The 26,017-nt window shown below is 38.4% G+C and overlaps 1 protein-coding gene across 1 annotated transcript in view; it reads right to left on the reverse strand.

Annotated features, from left to right (window-relative positions):
- BRINP3 (BMP/retinoic acid inducible neural specific 3) overlaps positions 1-26,017 on the reverse strand; it is a 190,643-nt gene that overhangs the window by 48,823 nt on the left and 115,803 nt on the right. Inside the window, exons 4-5 of the mRNA XM_069862362.1 lie at positions 13,533-13,638; positions 10,596-10,832 (exon numbers count right to left, since the gene is read on the reverse strand). Of these exons, the coding sequence (XP_069718463.1) occupies positions 10,596-10,832; positions 13,533-13,638 (343 nt within the window). The remainder of the gene's footprint in view (positions 1-10,595; positions 10,833-13,532; positions 13,639-26,017) is intronic.

Raw genomic sequence — 26,017 nt, forward strand, 5'->3', positions numbered from 1 at the left:
AAACATTTGCTTCTCCAAAGCAAATGAACTCTCCTTTAAACTTTCTGAAGGACAAAGAAGAGGGAGTGTGTATGGTCTGGGAGATACGGACCTCACACGAAGAGGGAGAGAAGCCCAACACGGCACCAGGCAACGTATTTGAAGGACCAAGATCCAGCTGCTTCATAAGCCTCAGGGGAATCAAATTTTTCTGATTCTTGTGGTGGGGTAGGTTTCTTGGGTTTTTTTTCTGTTGGTTTTCTTTTTTGAAGTGAGGAATGCTGAAGGGGTAGATGATGTAAAGCCTGGGCTTTGCAAGGAGGAAAGAACAGGGCTAAGTATCAATGCAGGTGAAGGTGGAATCAGTGAGGAACAGAGAACCTCAGATCCTTCATTAATGCATAGTTTCTCAAAAATCTTATGCATATGTTGCAATTGATTTTACATATATGTTGCAGATCTTTATATATATATAGGCATGTACATATTTATACCTATAGTAAAGAAAGTAATGACAACCTGCTACAGGAAAAGGAAAACAAAGATTTTTCCCTCACAGGCCTTGGGATTCTCTCTCTCTTCAAATTAAGAGGAAAAAATGCAGAGTCAGACTTGGTAGCAAAGATAGAATATCATCCTGCAAATCAGGGATTAATTCAGGAGTTTTAACAGGAAGGAGATAATAACCTTCCTTAGACTCTGGCACAAGCTCATAGGTCTCAAATTTCCTATAATCAAGAAATGACTTGTTTCTCAATTGAAATATTTCCTTGACAACAAGTTCACTTTTCAGATGAAAAAAAAAAATACTCCAGAAGCTGTCTCTGTAAATCCCATCATTTGAAGGACATTCCTTTCATCCTGTCAGTTTTTCTTTTGGGTGTGATTTTGGTTCATTTCACTTTAAAGAATGTTCACGTTCCTACCCTTCAAATGGGTGCCCCTTGGAATTCACTGTAAACGTCCCCCCAAAAAATTGTCATAGATCTATCTATGGGTTATTTGGGATTTTTTTGTAAAAGCTCTGATCATTTCATCATGGCTGGCAAGCTTTTCTGGAGCATGGACATTCCATTTCTGCCCAATGTTAGCTATTATCATAGAATCACCAGGTTGGAAGACACCCACCGGACCATCGAGTCCAACCATTCCTATGAAACACTAAAGGCACATAATACACAGGACAGAATTCTTATGTCTAGATTCAGACATAACCTCTGTCACCCCAAAAGTTACCTGGCTTGCTCTTGATCATGCGAATAACTCCTGCAGTTTGAAACGGGGTGAGGTAAATAAACGTGTAACGCATCACAGCAGGGCAGTTCAGGGAAGGAAATGAGTAAAACTGAATAGTGTTCTTGGAAAACACATTGAAGTAAATTACCAGTGTGAAGCTGTTCCAAGAGAAGATTTAAGAAGCTACGAACCAGAACAGACAACACTGCCCTAGAAGAAAAGAGAAACCACAGAGTGACATCCTTCTTAATAAAGAAAGTCCAAAGCTGCCAAGGCAGATTGGAATTCCACCAAGAAAGAGGGGGTTTGTCACTAGCTTTGAAGGGAATTACATTATGTCCCATACATAGTGGACATAAATGGAATTAAATTAGATCAAGCCTTCTGCTCCTCCTCTTATTACAATGTCATGGCAATGTTTGAAGTTTCTGAGAACGTAACGGCATGTACAACTTTAACAAGTTCATTCAGCAGGTGCTGCTCTAGCAGGAGTCGTATAATGCTTTTAGTTTTGGAACAGGGGCAATTATATTGGCAGGATCTGATTGTCTGTGCCTTCATTTTTGGAGTAGAAGATGAACAATTTAGACTTTGACTCAGAAGAAATTATGCGCGTTCCACCTGTTCCTGTTATCAAACAGTGACACCTCCACAGGGGTGGGAGAGGTGGGAGGGGAGCACTGGTCACAGAAGGAATGACAGCTTGCTGTATCTGTTCATGCCATTGATTAAACTTTCTGACTACCACATAGGGAAGTTAATTACCGGGAGGCAAATTAACACCCTTGCTAGATAATAGAGAAAACAATAATTATATTAAGAACTCAGGGGGCTAAGTTTTCTTGGCCTTGAGCCTGACGCCATAAGCACTGTTTTAAAACAAACCACTGCTCTACTGCTCAGGGGCAAACAGTTTGAACCATATTGATTGAAGTCTTTATTCTCAGTGATTAAAAAGCACCTTCAACTGCCAGTGAGTCTGTTCAGACTTCTCACAAGGAGTCTTTCAATTAAGATTTCAAATGGGACTCACTTTGTGTTGTGATCGGTCTATTACAGTCAACTGAGAGACAGACCATGCTACCTGAATGACCTATGCAATCGCGGTTGTGTCTGCCGCGTACAATGAGCTTGCAAGGGCCCCTTCAAATGGGTACATTCTCTCATTCTTCTGAAAACAATGCTTATTAGAGAGCAAGGTTAAATTTGTTGATTTTATAAATTGAATAAATCCTCCTGTGTCCAGTTTTAATTCCAGATTCCATTTTTAAGCCTACGATGCATGCGTTTGAGCTGAAACACAGTACCTGGAAAAATATGGCACTGGAATGTGGTAAGAGACCTTCTAGTAGAAGCTGTCTTCACTGCAAATGACAGCGTAGGACTCTAAATTTACAGTCTGTCTTTGGTGCCAAATCAAATCTAGACATCTTGCAATGTTATTTAAGACTCTGAATCTCAACATAGAGTCTTAAAGTCAGCCTGGGCATTTTTCTTCCATTATACTTGCAAGAAGTTTCTTCCAACCTGAGTGTACGTATAGCAACATCTATGTTTAAATTGACATTTCCAAATTAAACCTGCAGTTCCTTTCTACCCTTTTACTCACTTTTAGCGATTTGGACACTTGCTACATTAACTGTGTTTTAAAATGTCCATCTTAGAACACAGATTCTCTTTTTTTTCCTTCTTGTACTAGAAGGGTCAGAGGAAACCCTACCAACACCAAGATAATTTTCACCTAGTGATTAAATGGTAGTCTGAAAAATTTTAAAGCATTATCACTGTAGTTTACTCAAGAGTTATTGAGGCCATTGTTTAGATCTTAGAATTGTCACTACTGCTGGTGATAAGAGAGAAGGTCAGAATTCTGGATGATACCTACACAATGTATTAAACCTGCAGGCCTGGCAGCTGGAAAGAAAAACACCTTTTTACACATCAGCTAGGTGACTTTGGTTTGAAGATAGTGAGAGGCAATGAAAAGGAACAGCAGAATGCCCACTTCTGCTAAAGCATTTTTCAGAAAGGATTCATACCAGAGGAATAACAAAGTTATATTATTGGAATGGCAAAGTTATATTAGATTTTTTCTGGCTAAACAGAAAGATTGTTAAACATCACACACTAATTCACGTTTGCTGTAGATTTGCTGGAGTCACCTACCAGAAAAAACACACTGTTATCACAGCAATATATTAAAATGCTTCTCTGAGGGAGAACAAACAAATCACATGAGGACAATTCCTGCATTCGTTCAGCTTACAACAGTGTATGAAATGAAAAAAAAGCTAGTACTTATCTGATGAGGCAAACTCAGGTTTCCTGTGTCTTTTTGCTGTGATTCACATTTGATCTTGAAGATTTTTTCATTGGCTGTCATCACAACACATTCTCTCAACCTGACATCTAGGCTCTCTCTCTTCAACACTGGACAATCCATTTAAAATTATTTACATTATTTTATTATTATTTTAACTTTAAATTTAATCCCTTCAAATCTAAGTTAAAGTGTTAACTTTAAACTTTGTTTAACTGATTAGTTTTTTATCTGCTTTATTGAAGCATAAAATTTCACAGAATCATAGAATAGTCTGGGTTAGAAAAGACCTTTAAATTCATCTCGTCTGACCCTCCTGCAATAAGCAGGGACAACTTCAATTTCATTTTAGCAGATTAAATAAGTCTTGTTACTCTGGCTAACTCTTCCATTTTTTAATTGTTCCTCAAACTGACTGAAAAATAAAAGACTCCACAGATGTGTTACTGTGTGCTCAACATCTAGGAGTTTCCACGTGCAAGAATAAGAACTGTAAAATTCTCTTTTCTGAGAAACAGAGATCTGAGTAGATTTTGAGATTAAATTTGATCACTTGCTTGGGATGCACATGTTGACTGAGTGACTGTCATAGGCAGTATCTGACTTCTGTGGAACAATTTTACAATTCCTCCTTTACTGCTTCTTTACAGCCTCAATAATCATAAAGGCAACGCTGCCCATCTGTAGCAAATTCATGAGGCTAGCAGAGGGTGTAAAGAATTCTCCCCTGAGCATCTGCACTACCACGTCAGTGCCAAACATAGTTTCCAGTCTTGATTTTACTGTATTTTACCATGGTTTGCAGCCTGAGTATTGGAAACCACCCTCACAGTGAGAATAAGCATCTCTGTTCTTCACAACAAAAGCAGAACAGTTTTAAAGCCTGGAGTCAGCACACAGTCCTGTTTTATACAGACACATATTCTGACCATAAATGGCTGGGCAATCATTTGAGAACTTTGTGACTCAAACAACTCAGATGTCTACACAGCATGACCACCAAAAATCCCAAAATGCCAAGTGTGAATTGAAACATATTCTGTCTTTTAGCTTCAACAGTGAGAGAACACTAATGCCCAGCTTTGAGTTTCTGTTATGCTTGGTTTTCATAAAACAGAATTGCAGACTGGGGAAGTAGATGCCCTTAGCAAAAAGAGCCTTTCTTGTTTCCAAGTTGACATTTTACAGCATGTTCATAATTCATGTGGGAAAACATGAACTGAAGGAGAATGGAGACAATTCTGAAAGTGTATCATCAAAATGTGGTGGCTTTCCACTCCTATGACATTTTGCCATTTAGAAGGTGGAGATATAAATTCATGACAATATTAAATGGATAATTCTCTAAATCTCACTAACGATTATGGAATGGTGGAGATGCTCTCTCCCATTACCTTCTGTAGATTTTACATAAAAGTAATTATATAAGATGCAAATGCTAGCCCACCAAAAAAGAATGGGATGCCTGAACTCCCTCATCTTCAATATTACTAATATTTGATTCAGTAATAAGCTTATCATCTCCTCTGTTAGAACCTGCTTTCTTCAACCTTTTAAATCCAATTCTTTCATACAAGGGATTTTGGGAACATCATTAATTCAATCATTATGAAGAAATGGAAAAATGTAATTGAACTGAGGAAGCAGGACTCTAAAGTCTCAAAAGCAATCTATGCTATGATGCAAACAAGAAAACTTCGGTAACTTTCTGTGTAGTGCTATGCATTAACTGAGGATTCAGATCTAATTTTTAGGTGAACATTTTAAAACTGGATTTTTTCAGATGATTTTAAGTCAGTACATGTAAAGGCCAACCAATGCTCAATAGCAAGACATCCTACAGTTATTAGGGAATTATGAAATGCATTAGACATGAAGTCCAAATCCAGTGAAGCCAGGGATTTAAGAAGAAATAGCTTGCAACAGCAATTCACTTCATCTAGCACTTTGCAGTCAAAGCAATGGATGCACAATGAAAAAATATTAAAGTGAAAGTTAGTATCCATTTACTTTGGATGGATTTGTACTGCTTTCACTTCCAGTGATACTGAAATCTACCTTTTGAAATATCTATATAAGGCAGATATGGAAGTGATAGAAAAAAAAATCAAACTCCGCAGTTTGAGCATAGAAGTTTCCCTTCTAAGGCTGTAGAAGTATACATTTCAAAACATTTACAGGATAACTTGTGATGCTTAATTATACCTGTGAAGCTACATCTCTGGAAGCATGAACAGATTTTAAGTTCCATGGGTCCGGCTCTTCAAGGTCCTATATGGCTCAAACTATGACCTAGTTAAACTGATGCTGAACATTTAAGCACACGAGTCAAATCTATGAAGGTAATGGGCTACAAATTATTAAAATAAGCACATATTTCAGTGCTTCACTGAATAATCTTTAAGCCCAACTATGACAGTAAAACTTATGTCCAATTTGTTGTAGACATGCTATTTCCTTCCGCAGTATTTTGTATTTAAACTAAACATTTGAAATAAAAAGTTCCATTTCTAAGCTACTTTGAAAAAGATAAAGTTCAGTAAGAGGATGAGGTAGGAGGAGGAGCTGGATACTTACATGCTCCTGGGATTAGGGAGAGAAGGTACAGGGTAACTGGTAATATTAAAAGAACACCACATTGAAAAGGTCGAGCATGCTACAGGAATACAAGTAAAGACTGTAGTTCCTTAATCTAACTAATGTGGGTGGACTCCATCTTCTGGAATCCCAGTGAAACTTGATGTCTTGGGATAACAGCAGGTTATCTAGATACCCTTTTAGGCTGCAAATTCCTGCAAACGCCTCATTTCATGCACATAAAGAAAGGGTAAAGGAAACACAGCTTGCTTCCTTTAGAGGTGATATTTTTAGGCCATGAGTTAGATAAGAACACAGCTTCGAAAGACTCAAGAAACTAATGAAATTTGTTAATAAAGGTTGAACAGCTTTAGTATGGACTTTGGATGAGGAAACAGCTGCTCATTTGCAAGGGTAGTAGCTGAGTCTGAAGGCCACAAGGTATCATAAAGAATAGCAGCTGGTTCCAAATAAACAATTTAAAGTAGCTCTTGTAATTTCTTTGAGAACTTAGTACATTCCCTGACATTAAGAGATTATAGGGAGATCATTGAGCTAATAGTGATCAAGTACGTATTTCTAGAGGGTAGATAGATGAAAAAGCCAGCCAGATTTAATGAGAGATAGATAGCATACTGTTCCATGTCCTCTAAAATGGGATTTGAATTGTTAAATGGTGCCAGAGGAGCCTGAGTGAAATCTGCTTGTAACAATGAATGACACATTCTGAGCAGGAATAAGTTTACTCAGCTAATCTGCAATAGTCATAGTTGCTGAAAAGAGAATTATCTGTACAGGCACACACAAATTGCAGACCAGCATCCTCCTATGTGACAACCAGAAAAAGATTTGGATCACAGAGTAACAGAATGGCTGAGGTGGGAAAGGACCTCTAATTCAACCCCCTGCCACCCAGACCCAGCTGACCAGGGAGATGGCCAGACGGCTCTCGAATACCTCCAAAGACAGAGTCTCCACAACCTCCCTGGGCAGCGTGTACCAGTGCTCTGTCACCCTCACAGTGGAAAAGTGTTTCCTGATGTTCAATGGAACCTCCTGTGTCTCAGTTTGTGCCCGTTGCCTCTGGTGCTGTCACTGGCAACACTGAAAAGAACCCACCTCCATCTCCTTCACCCACATTGATAAGATCCCACTGAATCTCCTGTTCTCCAGGCTTAACAGTCCCAACTCTCATGCTTTCCTCATAGAAGAGACGTTCCAGTCCCTTCATCACCTTTGTGGCTCTTTGTTGGACTCTCTCCAGAATGTCCCTGTTTCTCTTGTACTGGGGAGTCCCAAACTGGACCCAGCGCTCCAGATATGGCCTCAACTAAATTTAGCCACCCATCAATTTCAAATGGGATTTAGACACAGAAGTACTGCCATTTTTTTCTTTTAAAAACTCTATTGCTCAGTTATTTTATCTTGAACAGACAAAAGGAGACATAACACCACTAGCAAACAAATCTTAAATAGAATATTTACTTCTTCCTCTTTAGGTTAAATTCCGTCTGCAGATAATGGGACCTCAAGAGAACCCAGTAAATTTTACAGGTGTTTATCTAGGGATAAAATTTGTTTCTGGATTCAGAGGACTGTTTTGTTATATGTAAGGTAAGGAAAGGTTTGGAAGGCAGAAAAGTTAGAAGTAACTACACTTATATTTAACTTTACTTCAATCTGGAGTTCATAGTGTCAAAGAATGAGAGTAATTCATTCATTCCTCTGCAGTTCGTAACAGACCCAGGGCCAGCAGTTAGTGCCAAGGATTGTCCTGTCCCTTGTCCACTCAGTCTCTAAATTACTAAATAATCCAGCCTTCTTTCACCCTCCTCTTGTACAGCTCATTTGCTTTTCTTATAAATTAACCATAATAAAGCAACAACCTCTTATGTCAAAAGCTGATTGCCACTGCTTTAAGAGGAAGCCTGGGGGATATACATCTCACAGTAGAACTATACGTTATCTATTTAAAGCATTAGTTTTGTTTAAAAAAGGACACTTCTGTTCTCAGAACATGCTATTAACACGAATGAGATCACGTTGAGATTTGTTATTAGTATTTTTCACATTTTAAATGTTTCACAAGCTAAATTTCTCAGAATATGTCTCAGGACTCACTTTAAATGCTCACAGGCCACATGTGAGAGTACCAGAAGAGTTTTCAGGTGGCAATACATGATTGACGGAGGGAGGCTGAATGTGCAGCGACTTCGCTATGTATCAACATTTCACATGCTGACATGTTTTCAACAAAGTGCAGACACATACATACACAAGGTTATCTACCTCATCTTCCCGTAAACAGCTTTATGCAAAGCCATTTCTAAGTAAAAAGCAGAGATTTGCTAAGGTACCTGTGAGATGTGGAAACCACGCTTCATATATTTCTTAGATAAAAATAATTCAAATAATTCAAGGGCTAAAGAGTGGCTGTGGCATATGGCTTAATGATGTTATTAATCTATATTTCACACTTCTTAGTAACCACGCCTACTACCGATTGCCTAATTGATAGACATATGCAAAGTTGCCATTTTCGTGATTCACACGGCATAGCTGAAAAGCCTTTTTTTAAAGCACAGAATTTAACTCTTATCCATTTTCCTCCTGACATTCATGTCTCAGTCCTGAACACCGGACTATACGTGGAGCTGACAGCTATTCAAACTCAGAAGTAATCTGATGCCCCTATACAGCTCACAATAAGAATCCTCCATAGATTCAGATATGTGTGCTTTTCCAGCTTAACTAAAATTGCTCTTATGTAGGCACCACCAAATGACATTCTTCAATCACTGAACAGCATCACAGCCCATTCAAATAGGATAAACTACGGCAAACAAAACTGTGCCCTTCTGCTAATACACTTCTCCAACTTTGGAGAGTGGTAAATGATATTATGACTCCAGAAAAGCCTAAAGGTATCAAAACAGCCATTGGGAAAACACATCTTTACATACACAGAAATAAAACGAAGTCATGCTTTTATAAGCAGAGGAGTCTGTGATTCTCCAAGGAAAAATATTGCAAGTTCCGGTATCCTCATGCTAAGACTGAGATCAGGGCTGGGAAAGGGTCGGATATCTTCAAAAGAGACTCAGATGTAGGCAGCCAGTCTCACTAAAAGTTACAAGTGACATTTTTACTGACATAGCATATTCTGAAATTCTCTGGCACAACTCATTAAAAACAGTGATTTTTGTGTTTTCCTGCTTCTTCCTCATTTCCCTCCTTTCTTTTGTTTTTCTCAGTGATTTTTCCCAGGTCTGCTGAGCTCTCCTGACTTTTCCCACCATCTGGCTAGACAGCTGTTACTGACATCACTGAGTGAGTTGTGAAAACAGTGGCTCAGAAGCTGATTATACCTGTGGTTCCCATTGTTTATGGGACTGGAATTTCTGATGATCAGGACAAGTGAAATGATGTATGAAACAAACCTTGATGCTTTAGAGAAAACCAATGTGGCACAAACGTAGATAAACATGGATAGGTCCAGTTTAAACAGAAACCATATGAAAAAAGCAAGTTGTCAACTAAGATGGGATGAACTATTAACTATGTGGCATATTGAGGGCCAGCTGTACTCTCCAAGTCAGCTTCATGGTGCCTCTGGTGGGGCAGGATAAAAGGGAAGTACAGGAGAAAATTTGACCCAACATTGAAAAATGGATGTGAAATAAAGCAGCTGTTTCAGATGCATTACAGAACAAAACCACAGAATATATGAAGTGTATAACCTGACTTTGTTGTTCATTTGTTTTACTTTCTGTCTCATAGAATCATAGAATCATTTGGTTGGAAAAGACCTTTGAGATTGAGTCCGACCATATCTGTCTACTAATAAAACATATCCCCGAGCACCTCTTCTACTCATCTTGTAAACACCTGCAGGGATGGGGACTCCACCACCTCCCTGGGCAGCCTCTGCCAGTGCCTGAAAACCCTTTCAGTGAAAAAATTTTTTCTGATGTCCAATCTGAACCTGCTCGGGCACAGCTTGAGGCCATTCCCTCTCATCCTATCACCTGTCACTTGGGAGAAGAGACCAGCACCCCACCTCGCTACAACCTCCTTTCAGGCAGTTGTAGACAGTGATAAGGTCTCCCCTCAGCCTCCTTTTCTCCAGGCTAAACAACCCCAAGTACCTCAGCTACCCCTTATACGGTACGTCCTCCAGAACACTTCTTGCTCCAATAGAGACCAAGTCCTCACAGCCCTGAACTCTACAAATTATTGCAGATAAATATTTGAACACAGCCTGCCTAAATCTTGGTGTAATTACAGACAGCAGATCATCATGAGGTGAGGACAATACTGCTTATCAGAATGTTATAATAATTAAGAATTAGATCCAGGATGCATTGATGTACATTTAGCTTTAGGCATCTGAACCATTCTGAAAATCTCAGATGGAGTCTGTTGTACAAATACTTTTTGCAAGATACAGCCAAACAGACAAAAATTTTACAACGCATCTCACCAGATTCTTCAAATTCACTGTTGTATGCATTCCATGTCTCACTTATGCGGAGCAGATTTTCTTCCATGGCTTGAATGTCCATGTAGGGACAGTTGCATTCTGGGAATTTGGGACCACACCGACACCAGCAGTCATTGTCCTTGCAGATGAACTCCCCCTCTGAATTGCAGGCGATGTAGCTCAGAGCTGCCTGTACAAAATGTTCTTGCAGATACTCAGGCAGGATGACCTGAAGACCTGAAGGAAATAGAGTAAGTATAATGGTATTAAATGCAAAGGAATGTTGGGGTCAAGCAGCCTCCCAACCTATGTAACAAACAAGCAAAAAATTAAAAAGAAAACAACACGGCTTTTCCCAGACAATTTTCACATCAGCCCAGCATTTTCACTGTCACATATTTCCTTCCTTAAGAATTCATTTTAGAGATATTCCTTACATTTCCTCTTGGTGTGCAATATCCATTCCAGTAGCTAGTAACCTGTATTTCTCAGAGCATTTACTGGTGTAATTTATTTCTACGGGATTGTCAGGAACAGAAAGAAAGGATTACATCAACTTCTTCTTGTAAAGAACTGCTGAATGAACAGCCTCAGCAGTCACAGCTTTGCAGTGGGGAAGCATGCAGCTGAATTATAATCTTGGTACTAGCAGCTAATGCAAATTGAGAGAGTACTGATGAAGGGAGAGCAGCCCTGAAAGGCAGAGTAAAGAGAGTATAATCTGAAAAATAGGTGTGAAGGGAAACAGTTCCATTCTGTATTAGACTTGCTTGCCATATTGCATTTGACACAATAAGATAGAGCTTGTCTAAATAACTCCCGTTACCTCTTCATGATTCAGTAGAGACAAACTAAGAAGAATGGGAAAATCTGAGCTGGGCAAAAATTCAGAAAATTAAAATTTGGCTGAAATTTCATTTCTTATAACATTGGTATTAAACGACCATTACAATGGGTAAGGCTATAAAACTTCGAGGAAAAAAAATTAATTCTTAAATCTACTAAACATTTAGGATGGAGAAAGGGTGCAATGTCTAGCTCCCGTGGTCTTTCAAAAACCTCCCACTACGTCACAAATCCTTTTGCAAAGTGTTTTCACACTTTACGCTGTGATGACACGCGAAAGTACAACACATTGATGTGTCAAAACCACAGAACAGGTGAATCAGAAATTCAAAATATTTGTGACCAGAAATTGAAACTTACTCATCTGAAAATTTTGACCATTGTTTATCTGATCCCAGTGATGAGTTTGTTCTGCAGAAGTATTTCAACTAACCAGCTCTCCATCACTCTAGCTACAATAGTAATCAACCAATTAAAAAGACACTACAATGTACACTAGAGATTTTTAATTTTTATTTGTTGTTACTTTCTGTGACTAAAAAAATATATTTGGAAACAGTGGAGCTTATTTGTAGGCCAAGTGATCTCTCAGCATATGGTTTGATTAGTTGTGATGTAGGTTTCTTCTACACAGGCACTTGGACAATTTCATAGAGATTTATCCCCTATTTTTAGGTACATAAAAATGATAGTTGTAATTTCATAACCCTTCCAAGCTGAAAATCATATCACAATTGTATGTGCTTTCTTCTGCCTCATGTAAGAGTTTGGAAAATTGTTGTTACCTGAGCAAACTTTTCAATGCAGTCCTTTACCTGTGAAAATCCTTGACATTGCCAAAGAAGAAGCAAGCTCAGATAAGCAACCTTGAGCCTTGCTCAATCCTTCCATGATATTGTTGACGCAGTTCTGATATTTCTCATAATGACAATTCAATGGCATGAGCCAAATCACTGTCTGAGGGAAGCAAAGTTCATTTCCCCAGATTTTGCCTAATAAACATTGTGCATACGCTGGAGACCACTAAAAACAGAAAATTACTTCTGGAGACAGTTCATTGCACCCAGTTAGAGTGACAAGTTCTTTTCAAAAAAAAATACATACCGTCCCTGAAATAATTATATGATTTTATGGCTTTTAACCTATGCTGAGGAGAGACAAATGAAAGTGAAAAAAAGCAAAGATGTTCTAAAGAGGAAGATGATCCTTCCCTGACAGCTGTTCTCTATAATCAGCAACAGTTCCACACTCCATGTCCAACTGATTTATGAACCAATATAGAAAACTTTGAAAATTTGAAATAATTGCAGAGCTCCTTCTAACTGCAAACTAAGAACTGTACTCTTGTCCCCTTGTACATACACAGTTATATACAAGTACACAAACCAAAGTTAATTAAAGTTAATTTGGTCTATTTCATAGCAATAATGAGTTGTCTGGGCTACATCTGCATAACTGAAAAGAGCAACTACTGAGTGCCTAATGACCTTGAGGGTGAATTTTAAAAAAACGCATCTACTGGAATTAAAAAAAAATAATTAGAAAGGATGCCTCATTTCTTCCTTTATTTCCTTTTCCCTTTTCTTTCTCTGCCTTTATTTCTTTTTTAATGTAAAATTCCTGTTATTTTTCTAATGAGTGAGATGCCTGACCTTCCAGGTTTTCTTAAAATTCCCAAGAGCAACCACTGGAGTCTTTAAAATCCATCCTGCGCTCCACTGGTGCCGACTGTGCGAGGTGTAAGCTAGCACTCTGCACATGCAAAGTGGGCTGAGCACAGTAAATGTCATTCCCTGCTTGGTGAAAGCCATGGGAACTCAGGCTGTTTAAAAGGTGTATGAGTGGTTGCTAAATAGGGCTGTAAAATGTTAACAGTATTATTCAAATTATTTTCTGATGCATACAGAAACTGTTTCCATTCCAAAGGCAACACGAGTTACTGACATTTCCCTCACTTTGTCCAGAATGTACTTACCGCACACACACAAAAAACAGGAAAATGACCTTTTGTGAGGTGGAAGAAAGAAAAACAAATTGTGTGATAAATGTCATTCTGTTCCAAAACAAATTAATGAAATTGCACCTACATACCTTGCAACTGAATCTTATTTTCAGGACTCTGAACCAGAACAGAGCTGACAGAATCTAGGTTGTCATAGTTACTGCAGCCAAGAGGACCAGTCCGCGTTTCTGTTACCTGACGGTAAGGGAACGGAAAAGCATTTGCTGTGTTATTCAAAACAGACTAAGGAGTTCAGCAGCTCGTTTCATAACGTATCTCTTTAATGCAGCTGGCGGTACAATTCAGACCTAATTAAGGTCAAGTAGCTCAATTTAATTATAAACAGCAATGTTTTACTGGTATCACAAAATTATAGGAGTGCTGTTTCTATTGCAGTGAACACTTACAAATGCTTCACCGACCAGCAGTCTGAAGACGATTTTTTTCTTCACAGCTGTGAGAACCAGAATGAGTTCAATGAACATCAGGACTGTGATTTTCACTGATGAAATTTGTATACATGCCAACCCCTTGTTGAAATCATGGAAAGAACTTTAACTTTTCCTGTGCAGTACAGCAGGATTCAGAAGTAAAAAACTTTTATGAGCTGTCTTTATAACTGCGGTAGCGGCGGGGTACTTTTCACCAGTGAAAAGCCTAAGATAGATGTTAAACTCTTAGACATCCTGCCTGTTGTAATCACTGGATCCACGACCACAGAACCAAAACACAGCTAAACTTATCAAAGCAGAAGGGCCACACCAAAAGCTCAGACTTAACAGCTGAGGATCACGCTTGGCAACAGGCAGTCAGCTAAATGAGTAAAGACAGTACAATAAAAAAAGATGATAAGTTATATGCTTCATGGAATATTGTAGATAATTCTTAAACGTCAACAAAATAATTATAAAGGCTAATTTGTTTTTCAGATGTTATCCTAAGGAAAAAAAAGGAGGGGGCAGAGGAGGGGAGTGGAGGGAGGAAGTTAAACATAGTTTCTCAGCCATGAAGTAGAGCACCTTCTGGAGAAGGACTGTGATGTCTAGTTGGTAAGCAGCTGCCCTGCAGCAGAGCAGGCAGTGCTGCAGCTTTGGTTTTCCATCTGTAAAAGGAGGCAAGACAAAAAAACCCCGAACCTTTAGGACATATGGGTGTACTATAAGCTCATATACTTCAAACTGGATTGGGTGCTGTAGAAAATGAATGGGTTCATATTTCCTTCTCATTTATACCAAGATGAGGTAGAAAGAAGAAATCAAATGCAGAACAAAAGTAATACAGAGCCATACCAGGAACTGTTATCACTCCAGTCATCTTTACTGCCAAAATACAACCAATTCCTCTATCATACCCTCTCCCAAACTGCTCTCAGCCAGTATTCTGGAAATTCTTAGCTCTCTTCCTTTCACGCTCTCAGAGCTCACGGCTATCTTCACCCTTCTTTGGTGACCTGCCTCCACCTTGAGTTCAATCCCTTCTGTTTGCTGTTACTTCAGGCACTGTATTCTGCTCTGGATGTCCCAGAGAATAAACCTAGACTATAGGGGTCAAGCAGCTCATTTCTAAAACACGTGCCTCCAGTGAGCAGCCAACGGACATGCAAACAACTACCATTAATTCCTGGGTCCTTTACAGCCTGTGCTGCCACCAGCACCCAGGGGTGGCTGCAGCTGTATCGTGCTGTTCTTGAAACAACCAAGACGTCAAGTTTTCCAAGATCTCTTGCAGTTTTGCAAAGTAAATGCAAAACCTTAGCCTATTCCAAGCTCTTGGTGCCTCTCTGTCAATTTGAACTAGTGTTCAGGATTGTAGAGAAGGACCCTTTGCAATGCCAGCAGCCCGTGGAGAGGACACGGAGAACTGGTTCCAGCCAAACCTGTTAGAAGAGTGCCAGCTGTGCAAGGAAATGAGATGGAGTCAGGATGTCTCATCCCTGCATGCATTTGGCAATTTTTAATAGTTATGCCAGGGCCAGATTTACAGCATTTTTTGCCTAATCATCCTGAATCAGCACAAAGACTCTTGCATGGGCATCAGATTTGGCTTGGACATGGCTAGAAGGACAACTTTGATTTACCTGTGATGCTTCAGGCCTCTCCCTCTCCCACTAAATGGTCTAAAATTGCAGTCTAAAAAGTCATTTTTTGAGGAGTACCCCCAGCCCAAGTACAGAATCCTAACCTGTTTGTACAAGAACAAAGACATCACATATAATTAAAAAGATAAGTAGCCAGAGGACAATAAAAGAGGGGTGAATGTTGTTAGATTTATCCTAGTTCTGAAAGACTATGCTCAGCATTTGCCTATGCAAATCTTTAGTTAAGCATCCATTTATTTTAGTGTTAGCGTTTTTTAATAGGATATCATTTTCCTTTTCAACCACTGGTGTGTAAGGTGATGCAGCTTCATAAGGTTATATGGCATGTAGAAACTATGAAGAAAATTTTACAATTCCTGTTCATTCTTATTATTCTTATGCCTCCCGAAATCACAAAAAAAGGAAGATTAGTAAGTAGCTTTATAATTATTGTGTCCCTGTATCTTCATTCTTCATTTGGATAATGCAAGGCATAGGCAGAGTCTACCACTGTTTTCATTATGTGAGCGATGGCACTTGGTGTATTCAGATGTGCCAAGAGGTGGAATGAGAAAAAAATCATCATTAAATAGCTCTTTATGCTTCTATTTTTAGAGACCGGTTTAATAAAAATGCACTAATTCAAAAAAATCTACATATATGAAAAAAATGAGCTCAGATTTTGAAAAGACACGATTGTTCTAGGTAAGTGAAATATTGTTTGAATAATAATAACAACAACATTTACTCCATCAATAGAGTAATAAATAAGGGTCCAAACATTATGTTTTCATTCAAATCTGTATGTTTCTATTATTCATTCTTTTACTTTTCCAAGTACTTCCCTTGTCAGCTCCTTTTCTCTGATACTCTTACCTTCTGCATATAAAATGCACTGCAAGAAGAGCATCAAAATGTATAGTCTCAATATATAATAAAGAAAGATTAAAGCAGATAAAATCACCCAACTCCAGCTGTCCATGGATGGCACTTCCAGTCAGAGGTCTAAGTCATGTAGTTACATACACTTTTTTATACTCTGTACAAATCCTCCTCAACAAAGATTATAAACCAGACACAAAATTTGAGTACTCGGCAACCAAACGCCTCAAATTTTTCAAATGTAAGGGTTTCATTTTTGGGTAACTAAAAAAGGTCAAAATGCATTACTTGTGGTTCGATCCCAATGTTACTGAAATCACTGATGATTTTATAGTTTCTGTTTCAGGAACAATAGAAACAAAATTGGAATGGCAGTGGCACTTTTTAATTATCTTCCAAGCAGAGAAGCGTGACAGTATTCAGTCCCAAAATCACAGCTGAAAAGTGTTTTGTCTAGAAGCATACAATAAAAGATAAATGAAAAACAGGCGAGGGAGCAGCAGAATGCAAATGCAAAGATTATGTTGAGATGCTAGCAGAGTCCAGAAATGATGACCTACGTGCAAAGAGCATCATAACCACATGCTTGTTTTGTAAGCCTGCAGAATGCTAACTCACAAAGTAAAATATCACAGAACAAAGTTGCTTAATAACCAAACCCCCTAAGAACCAGGAACAAAATACGCGTGAAGCAATCTGACAAAAACCGTCCAGGCTAGTCTCAAGTGCCTTGTTTTCAAAGATTATCACAGAGCAGGTTTCCCTGGGCAGCAGGGTTTTCAGTTCCCAGAAATAAACTGTAACACTTGGCATTAATGAGACAAATGCCTACAGTTTTCAGTCAGTTAAATCTCATAACCATAGTGATAACGACTCGATTGTAAGCACACTGAGAACATAACTCCTAGAATTCTTGTGATATCAGTGGGTATTATTTCCCTGAGAAAGTCTGCTTTTTTTGTCCCTCATAATTAAGCTTATAGAAGGCTTTCTTAATAAAAGGGAAATATATTTCTGCAGAGACTTTGTGCCTGGTGCATCTTTTGAAATGCACACAGCTAATATTCCCAACTACATGCCCATGCAGAGGTGGAGCACTGTCTTGCATAACGGACTAGCCTCCTCAGCGAGACTCTTTAAAAATGTATTTGGCTTCTAAGAAGAAAACTAAGCCAACACAAAGGAAATGAGACAATAGCAGTCACTTCAAAATATGCAGCTGCATTTATGTTCTTATAAACCTCTAATATTTTAGCATTAATATAATGATTTAGAGCAAACTCATCGTATATACATGAGTACTCAAGGAAGAAGGTCTCTTCTGAACAATCGATGCAGACAGAGAAATGGGCAAAAGTACTGAGGGAGGAGAAACCTGAAGTCATTAAGATCCTCCTGAAATTACTCTACTATCAACCTCACCTTCAGCCCATGCTCCCACACCTTCTCACTCCTGCACATTCTGCAGTCAATGCTCATTTCGCCTAAAAAAAAAGTTGATCAAATGAATGGGAACTAAACGTACTTTCTAGTTAGATGTGGCTCATCTGCCAACTTCCTTTTTTTCTCCCTGACCCCGCCAGGCTCAACAGTTTTTCACAAAAGCACCTTTCTTTCAACACTTTTCTTTACCACACTATAGTTGCTGCTCTGCTGTCCTATTTATGACATTGAGCATATTAAAAGACTCCCACTAATTAGCATGCAATTAAAGTAAATCAAATCTTCTGCATGTTCCAGGCACTGACGTTTGTCCTGCTACTGGCTAGATGAACGTTTCTGAAGGAGGTACAGGCAAACCAACAGCACCACAATGTCAGGGCTTGGATTAATGACTTTAATGATGTTTTTTTCTTATTTGCCAGTAAAAGAAATACCTTATAGGCATGGAATATTTTCAACATGTTTTCTAGCAGCAGTATTGATGGCATAGGACTGACTTCTTAATTTGAAGAGCCCACTACCTCAGGAGACCTGGAATCACTTCGATCATATTTTTCTGTCATCTGCTGTTGTAAGATAGAACAGAAACAGTAAACGTGATTTTTCAGCAAATGAAATAAATGGCATAATTTCCATTAACTCCATTACAAGGGGAATAAGAACTGCATTCAAGTTTTTCAGCAAGGAGGCAACTTTCAGTTTCACTGCAACAACAATGAACTTGAAATGTATTATTCCCAAAGAAAGTATAAAATACCTCCAAAATCAGAACATTCTAGGAACTGGAAATGAACTCAGACTATCTGAACACTTCTCTGTTGTTACATCCTCTAAAAACTGTTATGATTTTTGAAGGCTGTTTGGGTTCCTTTGATAGGGAGTGATCACCTGTCTGTTCAAGTCTACTCCCCACTCTATCAGGGAGGAATTTCTTAACAGTAAATTCCTGGAGAATCCACAAGAACATCGGAACAAGTCTTTGAGTCTATGCTGTGCCATTGGAAAATGAGACAAGGAACCAAGAATGCCAGGATTGCCTCAGCTCTCAGCTAGCAGGAAACACGAACCTACTTCTAAAGAGGGCTGAGATGGGGTCAGGGAGGGAGGAGAAAATGATTTGTCCTCCTGCTGTTCTGTAACACTGGCTCTGCAGAGTACTTGATGCTCCTGTGGGCATTGGAAGTGAGGATTTACCCCAGATGAAACTGCTGGCAGGGTTGATGGTTCTGGCATCAGAGCTACAATTTCCAGTTTTCAAGGACATTATATGTTAATGGCATGTTCCCACGCATCCTTATGTACAGCAAGAGTGAAGTCTGTAGGAAATGAGGCTGCTGGCAAGCCAGTTGGGGCAACGGTACCAGAGCCTTTATTTTCTGTGCTCTCAGATATCAAGGGTGCATCAGCCTCATCCAGAGAATAAGGGCAGGCATTCTCTCGTAAAGTTATCTCTCTTAATTAATCTTGAAGAACAGATAAGAGTCAAGTTCTCTTACTGAGAAATAACAGACTTCAAAAAAAGGTAATAAAAGCTGAGTATTTTGTTTCAGTTTACATTTGGATACTCCTGCACGCATCTTTCTTAAATGAATACTAATAATAATTTTATGTAACTTTTATTGCCTAAAGAGGCAGCTGAGTAACAAATGAAATCTATATATTTTGTTTTAAAAGACAAAATTAGAAACAAAGAGGAAAGTGCAGACACAAATTAAAATAATATTTCACATTCATAAAAATCTCAAGATACCTGCAGAAAGCAAAAGCAGAGCAGCTTACTTGAAGCAAAGCCCCTTCCAAGCCCTCCAACCTTTTCCAGGCATAACCCCATCCCTATACAAATGACAGAAAGCTCGAAAGAAATCTTGAGGCACATACTGTAAAGGAGTCCACCTACTTACATTTAGACCAACTGCAAAACCCCATGCAAGGGCTTCCCAAGTCAGGAATAGGATTTATATCTTCTTGGCTCAGCTCCACTATGCAGTGCTGAGGCTACTGGGATTTTTCATCATGACCCCATTAGTTTTGCGAAGATAGCGTGATTTGGCTATTTATAAGACTCACAGATATTATTAGTCATAACAATACTGCAGTCAAGTGGAAGATAATTTTCTTAGATTGGGAAAGTGTGAATAAAAAACCAGAATCCTTCCTGAATCAGAAAAAAAAGTTAAAATACTCTTATTCTTTGTTAAGGCAGGAAAAATAAGTTCAGGTGAATATAAAATTTACCTTCGGATACTTTGGAAACATTTTACCTTTTTATATATATACGTCTGTGGTTTACATTTTAATAGAAATAATAAGAATAATTTGTGCGAAAGAAAAAATAAATGTTAAAAGTTAACATTAGGACCTAAAAATAATATAAAAAGAATTTAAACTCTTTAAGCTCAAAAATTAAAGTGATAAGGACAGGTTAATTAAGAACTAGATTTTCCACAGAGATGCTACCTATGTTTATCTACTTCTTTGCAATTCTAGAATTTAGTTGCAATACTCTCTTAAGTAGTATCTCTAAAGATTTACTAATTTAAGCTGTTTCCAGATCTCCTATTTCCTCCTTTGGAATGCAGATAAATGCCTGGTTTATTTTTGCTGTCAGTAGCACGACAGTTCCTAATGCTCTGCACCTCACCCACAGTGACAACTGCAGCAGGACATTTCACATGCCCATTTTATTTTACCGTAGTCCATTCAAACTGCCCCTTCTGGGTTTGTCATTCCAATCTCTCAAAAGAAATCACATTACTGTCCATAATGTGCACGTCTGCTGCCTTGCTCTCTGCCTGGGTCACATATATGTTTTTAGGGATTTATTTTTAGGTTATATCCTCATTATTTCCCACCCATTTATTCCCTCTGGTAAATGACTGTAATACATTTGCCCTTTTTGTCTCATTGGTACTGCCAACTCTCAATTAATAGGTTAGCAAAACTCTTATTTTTATGCTATTATGGTTTTTACATGTTTTCCCGAGTATATGAAGGTCTACCTACAGAGTTAACAATTATAATTGATGAATTTATCATTAAATCCCTGTCAGATGTTCAAACTACAGGGAAACGCTTGGCTAAATTTATTTTAAAAAAAGAAAGTGCCTTTATACCAAAGCTCTGAACATCATTTCGTATGGATGCCTCCTCAGCATTAGATGACTACTCCAGGTATATTGCTCTATAACTTTGATTGATTGCACTGTTCCATTGCTATCATCTAGTTTCATCTGTAGTGAAAGAAGATCTTCAGCTTTTAAATCTCACAAACTTATGAAAAGACACAGAAAGAACATCTGAGCCCAGAATCTGATTCCAAGTTTTACTGCAGTCAATATGTATGTGATGCATGGTGCATGGCTGTAGAGTACAAGATTCTTACTCAAAGCAGGCCAATAGGATAGGCAAACTTGTTCATTGTATAAATTAAAACAGACTTAGGATTCAGAAATCAAACTTCTGGCACTTACCTTTAAAATTAAACGCATATGTTGCTTGTTAAACATTATGTAGTAGGAAAAAAACATCTTGAAATAATTACCTGCAATTGCACTTGCATTCCAATCAAGGACTAATACAAAATTAGCTAAATAATAGTGAACCACAAGGGACTTTGTGAGTCTTCTAACTCACTTAAAGTAAGTTAAAGGAGCACTGCTCATAAAGCTGTCCTAAGCACTCAGGAACTCACTGCAATACCCAGGAGTGCTGGGTGCTTACTTTGATAAATGAGCCATGGCTTTTGTACCATCCAAGCAGTTTTGAGGACTTGACTTGTGAGATTCTCGCAAGATGTAGGAAACCTTAGTAGCGTGTTAGCTCGCTGTCATCCGCACTGCTTCTGAACTCAATGGAGCGCTTGAATCTTAAGGAACCAGTTCAGGGCTCATCTGCAACAATTCAAACCCCAGTGGTCAGAGAACAAAAACACCTGGTTCTCATTTACCATGCTTAAACTTCATACAAAACTACTCATAGGAGAGAAAAGGCCTCCTAGAGTCTTCTTGTTTCTAACTCAGCTGCTAGTCAGGAGCACAGCACCCCTGAGAGGCTGGTTTCAGACACAATTAGTTGAGGAAGCACCATGGAAGGAAGACTGGAAAACGAGGCAGTTTATTTGGGATATTAGCTTTCTACGTCAGGTCAACTTGTTGCACGCGTGAGGTGAGGGTAAATACAACAAATCTGAGAGTATATTTGGTTAAGATACAAATATTCACACAGTTCTACCTAGAACGCTCTACTATGAGCCAAACAATCATTTTAATAATTTTTAATTTCATGTATATAAATAAAAAGTATTTTTCAGATAGCAATTTTTACTGAAAACTCGCTGCTGTGATAATGAGCACTATTCCGGATTTTAAAAAAAATATTGGAAAAGGTAAAGCAAAAGGAAAGAAACAAATTTGCAAGTGAAGAATCAAATGAAAAACAAATGTTTGGTTAAAAACAAACCATAAGGTACTAATACTTCTACTAAAACTGAGTAAGCTCCCCTTTTTTATTCCTGTGAGACCGGTTTTATTCCAGACAACTCTATTGCCTTTCTGCTATAGATCTAAAGGAGAACTGAATCCAGGTTTCTTATTTCAGTACAAATTAGTTGGAAATGAGAGCTGGTACTCGCGTTCTGTATACGGTCTGATGCCTGTCAAAATTAATGGAAAAAAGGCCATTTCTTATACACTTAATTCCTGTCAAATATGCACAAGTCAAGTGAAGAATTCTGCAGCATAAGGACTGAGATGGTTTTCCTTAGACCCATCCTTAAATATAGAGACTTTAAATGTCAAACTCTCAAAAGTCTGAGGACTGTAGAAAATGCCGTCAGTGAATAAGAACTGGGAAGGTGTGCGTACCACACCATATTTTCATTATATCCTTTAAGGTTTTAATGAACTCACAAAAAGTGACAGAGGAGAAAAGAAAGTATATCCCTCTGTCCAAAACTGCACATCCACTGAAGTGGAAACTTCAAGTCAGAGTTCAATGTTTTACTTAGAAGAAGGAAAGTAAAACTGGAAACAAAAGTTTGCTGAGTTTGATTCAATAACCAAAATAGTCAGAACTGCAAGCATAGCACATGGTACTATATAGTGGGTGAAAAATACTTTGACAGGAGTTGCTTTTGGAGCTATAGGTCTTACACACAAGTGCAGGAAATTCATATCTGCCACTGTGTGTTTTTTCATGGCTTTTTACTTATTAGAATGTTTATCTTGTAAGTAGTGTCCTATTCCCTCTAAGCTATGACCATATACATCCCTTTATAGGGCACACAACAGACTTTCCAGCTTTCTCCACCTTCATCAAGGAAGGGCAGATCCTGCCCAGTGTAAACCAACAGCAAAGTTGTTGATAAACTTGAATCAACTACCTTAAGTAACTTTTCTTACTGTCTTTCTAGCACTGTAACCTCCTGATGCCGTGCAGTTGTGAAATGCCTTTGCCTTTTACCTCAAGACCAAATGGTATGAGACTTTACTCCTCCCTGCAGTACACCAACTCCTTCCCACAGGATTATTTTCAATAGATTGGTCTTTATGACCAAAGGAAACTATTCAAATACATATTAAAATCATAACGCTTCAGTCCTCCCACATATGCTAAAATAAAAGTAGCCCCACACATTTCATCATTAGATTTAACTAAGTATATGAATTGCCATGCTTGAAGGAACATATGGTATTTATTTCATACAATTATATGTATGACAGTATTGCTGTGAATGTCATATTTCAAACAGAGAAGCAGAGTAAAAATAAAGTCAGCTTAAAGAGACTAAAATACAACAGAAAAAATATCGTAATGGTCCTCTTCAAACCATCTTCTCTATTATCTAGAACATTTTGTCATCATTTATTTTTACACATTAAGGATTTCATGAAAAACTGAAGTCAAAACATGGAATTTTATTTTTCTTTTTCTAGGTAGTCCTGAAGAAGAGAAAACTGTATTTCCTTATGAATCAACATACTCAGTAGGAGATTGTATACTGGTATCCTCTGTTTAGGGAAATTATTATAATTGTTGGACTCTTCTGGACTGGTGTAACTGTTAACACTACAGTTCTTTTTTGTTTGAGAGGGTTTTAACTTTTTAAATTTTATTTTACTTTTAATAAAAACAAGAAGAGGAACACTGCAGTTTCCCTAAAGACTATGAAATGCATTAACTATTCCCTGGGAATGAGAGGGTTCTTTTGGGTAAGCTAGAGAGAGAATGATTAACCATTTGATAAGTTAGCAAGATGATGGCTGAGGTTGAATGAGGAAAACCCTGATCTTGGTGATATCAATCAGGTAAAGAAACTTTTTTGATTCCAGTGGAGTTTATTCTATGTGTAAGGTCAGAAACTCACCCTGCAAAATCAGAAACACTTTTTATTTTGGTGCTTTGGATACGTGATTCAGCATTAAAGTCTGCAGACCAGTGATGAGACCGACAGCTTTTCTACCATTAAAGATCTGAAAACACTGCAGTAATCACTCAGCACTACAGAAAGTCTCCTGGATGAACAACGCAACCTTTCAGACTTTTGCTGTCAGAAATGTAAATCCTGCTGAAGTGCTGTGGGTAGCCTTATAGGTAGAAAGAATTGTGAGCCGCAGAACACAGCAATGATGTCACACAGAATCAGGTGCCTATAAAGGATTCACATATGAAAGATATTTTCAGGGACCTTTTGTACCATTAACAGATTGTACAAGATGATCACACTAAGAATTATAATCCATGACAGCAAAATATGTGAAAATGTATTATGGGTATACATTCTATGGGGAATTTAGTATGGACACTGAAACCTTTCAACAGCTTTTTATGATTCTCTAAGCTTATTTCTTCTGACAGCCTCTGTTATGCAGAGGTACTCCTCCTAACCTGCTCTTTGTGTTCATATGCATTGTTGGTACATGCTAACTCGTATTTCTTAGGGTCCAGAGGTAGGAGAAGGTTCTGTGAATTTTATAGTCCTTGCCTGACATTTCCTGCCCTGCTGAGAGACACGAGTTGCCAATTAGGGTGTGGAGGACAGGGAGAGCACTGAAGTCCATGTCCCAACTCTACACAAACCACTGCACAGCCAGAATAAAGACCAATTAAAATCCATACAAAAATGAGTGACTGAGTGCCTCCAAATCAATGCTGGAATGCTCTGGTCTGACCACATTGCTCAATAGGTTCACTGTGGATCTCAGTATCAAAATCCTTCTCTGTTTTCTGGGTTTATTTACTTGAGTTACATTTTTAAGGGAAAAAAAAGAAAAAGAATATGGCCTCAAGCTCCGCCAGGGGAGATTTAGGCTGGACATTAGGAAAAAAATTTTCACAGAAAGGGCCATTGGGCACTGGCAGAGGCTGCCCAGGGAGGTGGTTGAGTCACTTTCCCTGGAGGTGTTTAAGGCACGGGTGGATGATGTGCTAAGGGACATGGTTTAGTGTTTGATAGGAATAGTTGGACTTGATGATCCGGTGGGTCTCATCGAACCTGGTTAATTCTTGATTCTATGAAACATTTAAGGAACGATAGTATGAATTATTTATAGGCTTTTAACGACTGTGATGGCAAGCATTGCGCCAGTGCTTTTAAGGTCTCTTATTTACAGATATACACTTATATCCTGCTTAGGGTTTGGCAGTCTTTATTTTCTGGAGGGCTTTTTTACCCTTCTCTTGACTAAACTAGGTAATGATACAACAAAGTCCTTCAATTTGTTGCATCCTATTATGTCATATGGTCTACCCGTTGTTATTGTTTCTTATTCTGTATTGTTTTTTAAGGTGAAGAATAGTTATCTAAAACCTTTCTACAATATGTACCCTAGCATCTCTATTATGTGCTATTTGGTTGCTTTGAAAGCATTTCATGCTGTGCTACCAACTAGCTAGTGATGTTATAACTTCTTGCACTCATTACTCCTCTACGCATATTGCCGAAAATAAAATGAGACAACGTAGTCTATATTAGAGCTGCTAAAACCATCCTTTTACAAGTGCCAGGCTGCAGCTGCTGTGATGCATTGTGTCAATTATGCTGCTGAGTCTGCATTCTGAGAGTGTTTAATAAAACGTGTTACTGCATTAAATTGCTGGTCCCTTTCCCCCTCCCCATTTTCCTCTCACTCTAGTGAGACTAGTGAGGCCCAGATTCTCAAAGGACTTGTGTCG

This window comes from Phaenicophaeus curvirostris, chromosome 8 (assembly GCF_032191515.1).
Source record: "Phaenicophaeus curvirostris isolate KB17595 chromosome 8, BPBGC_Pcur_1.0, whole genome shotgun sequence".
Taxonomy (NCBI): Eukaryota; Metazoa; Chordata; class Aves; order Cuculiformes; family Cuculidae; genus Phaenicophaeus; species Phaenicophaeus curvirostris.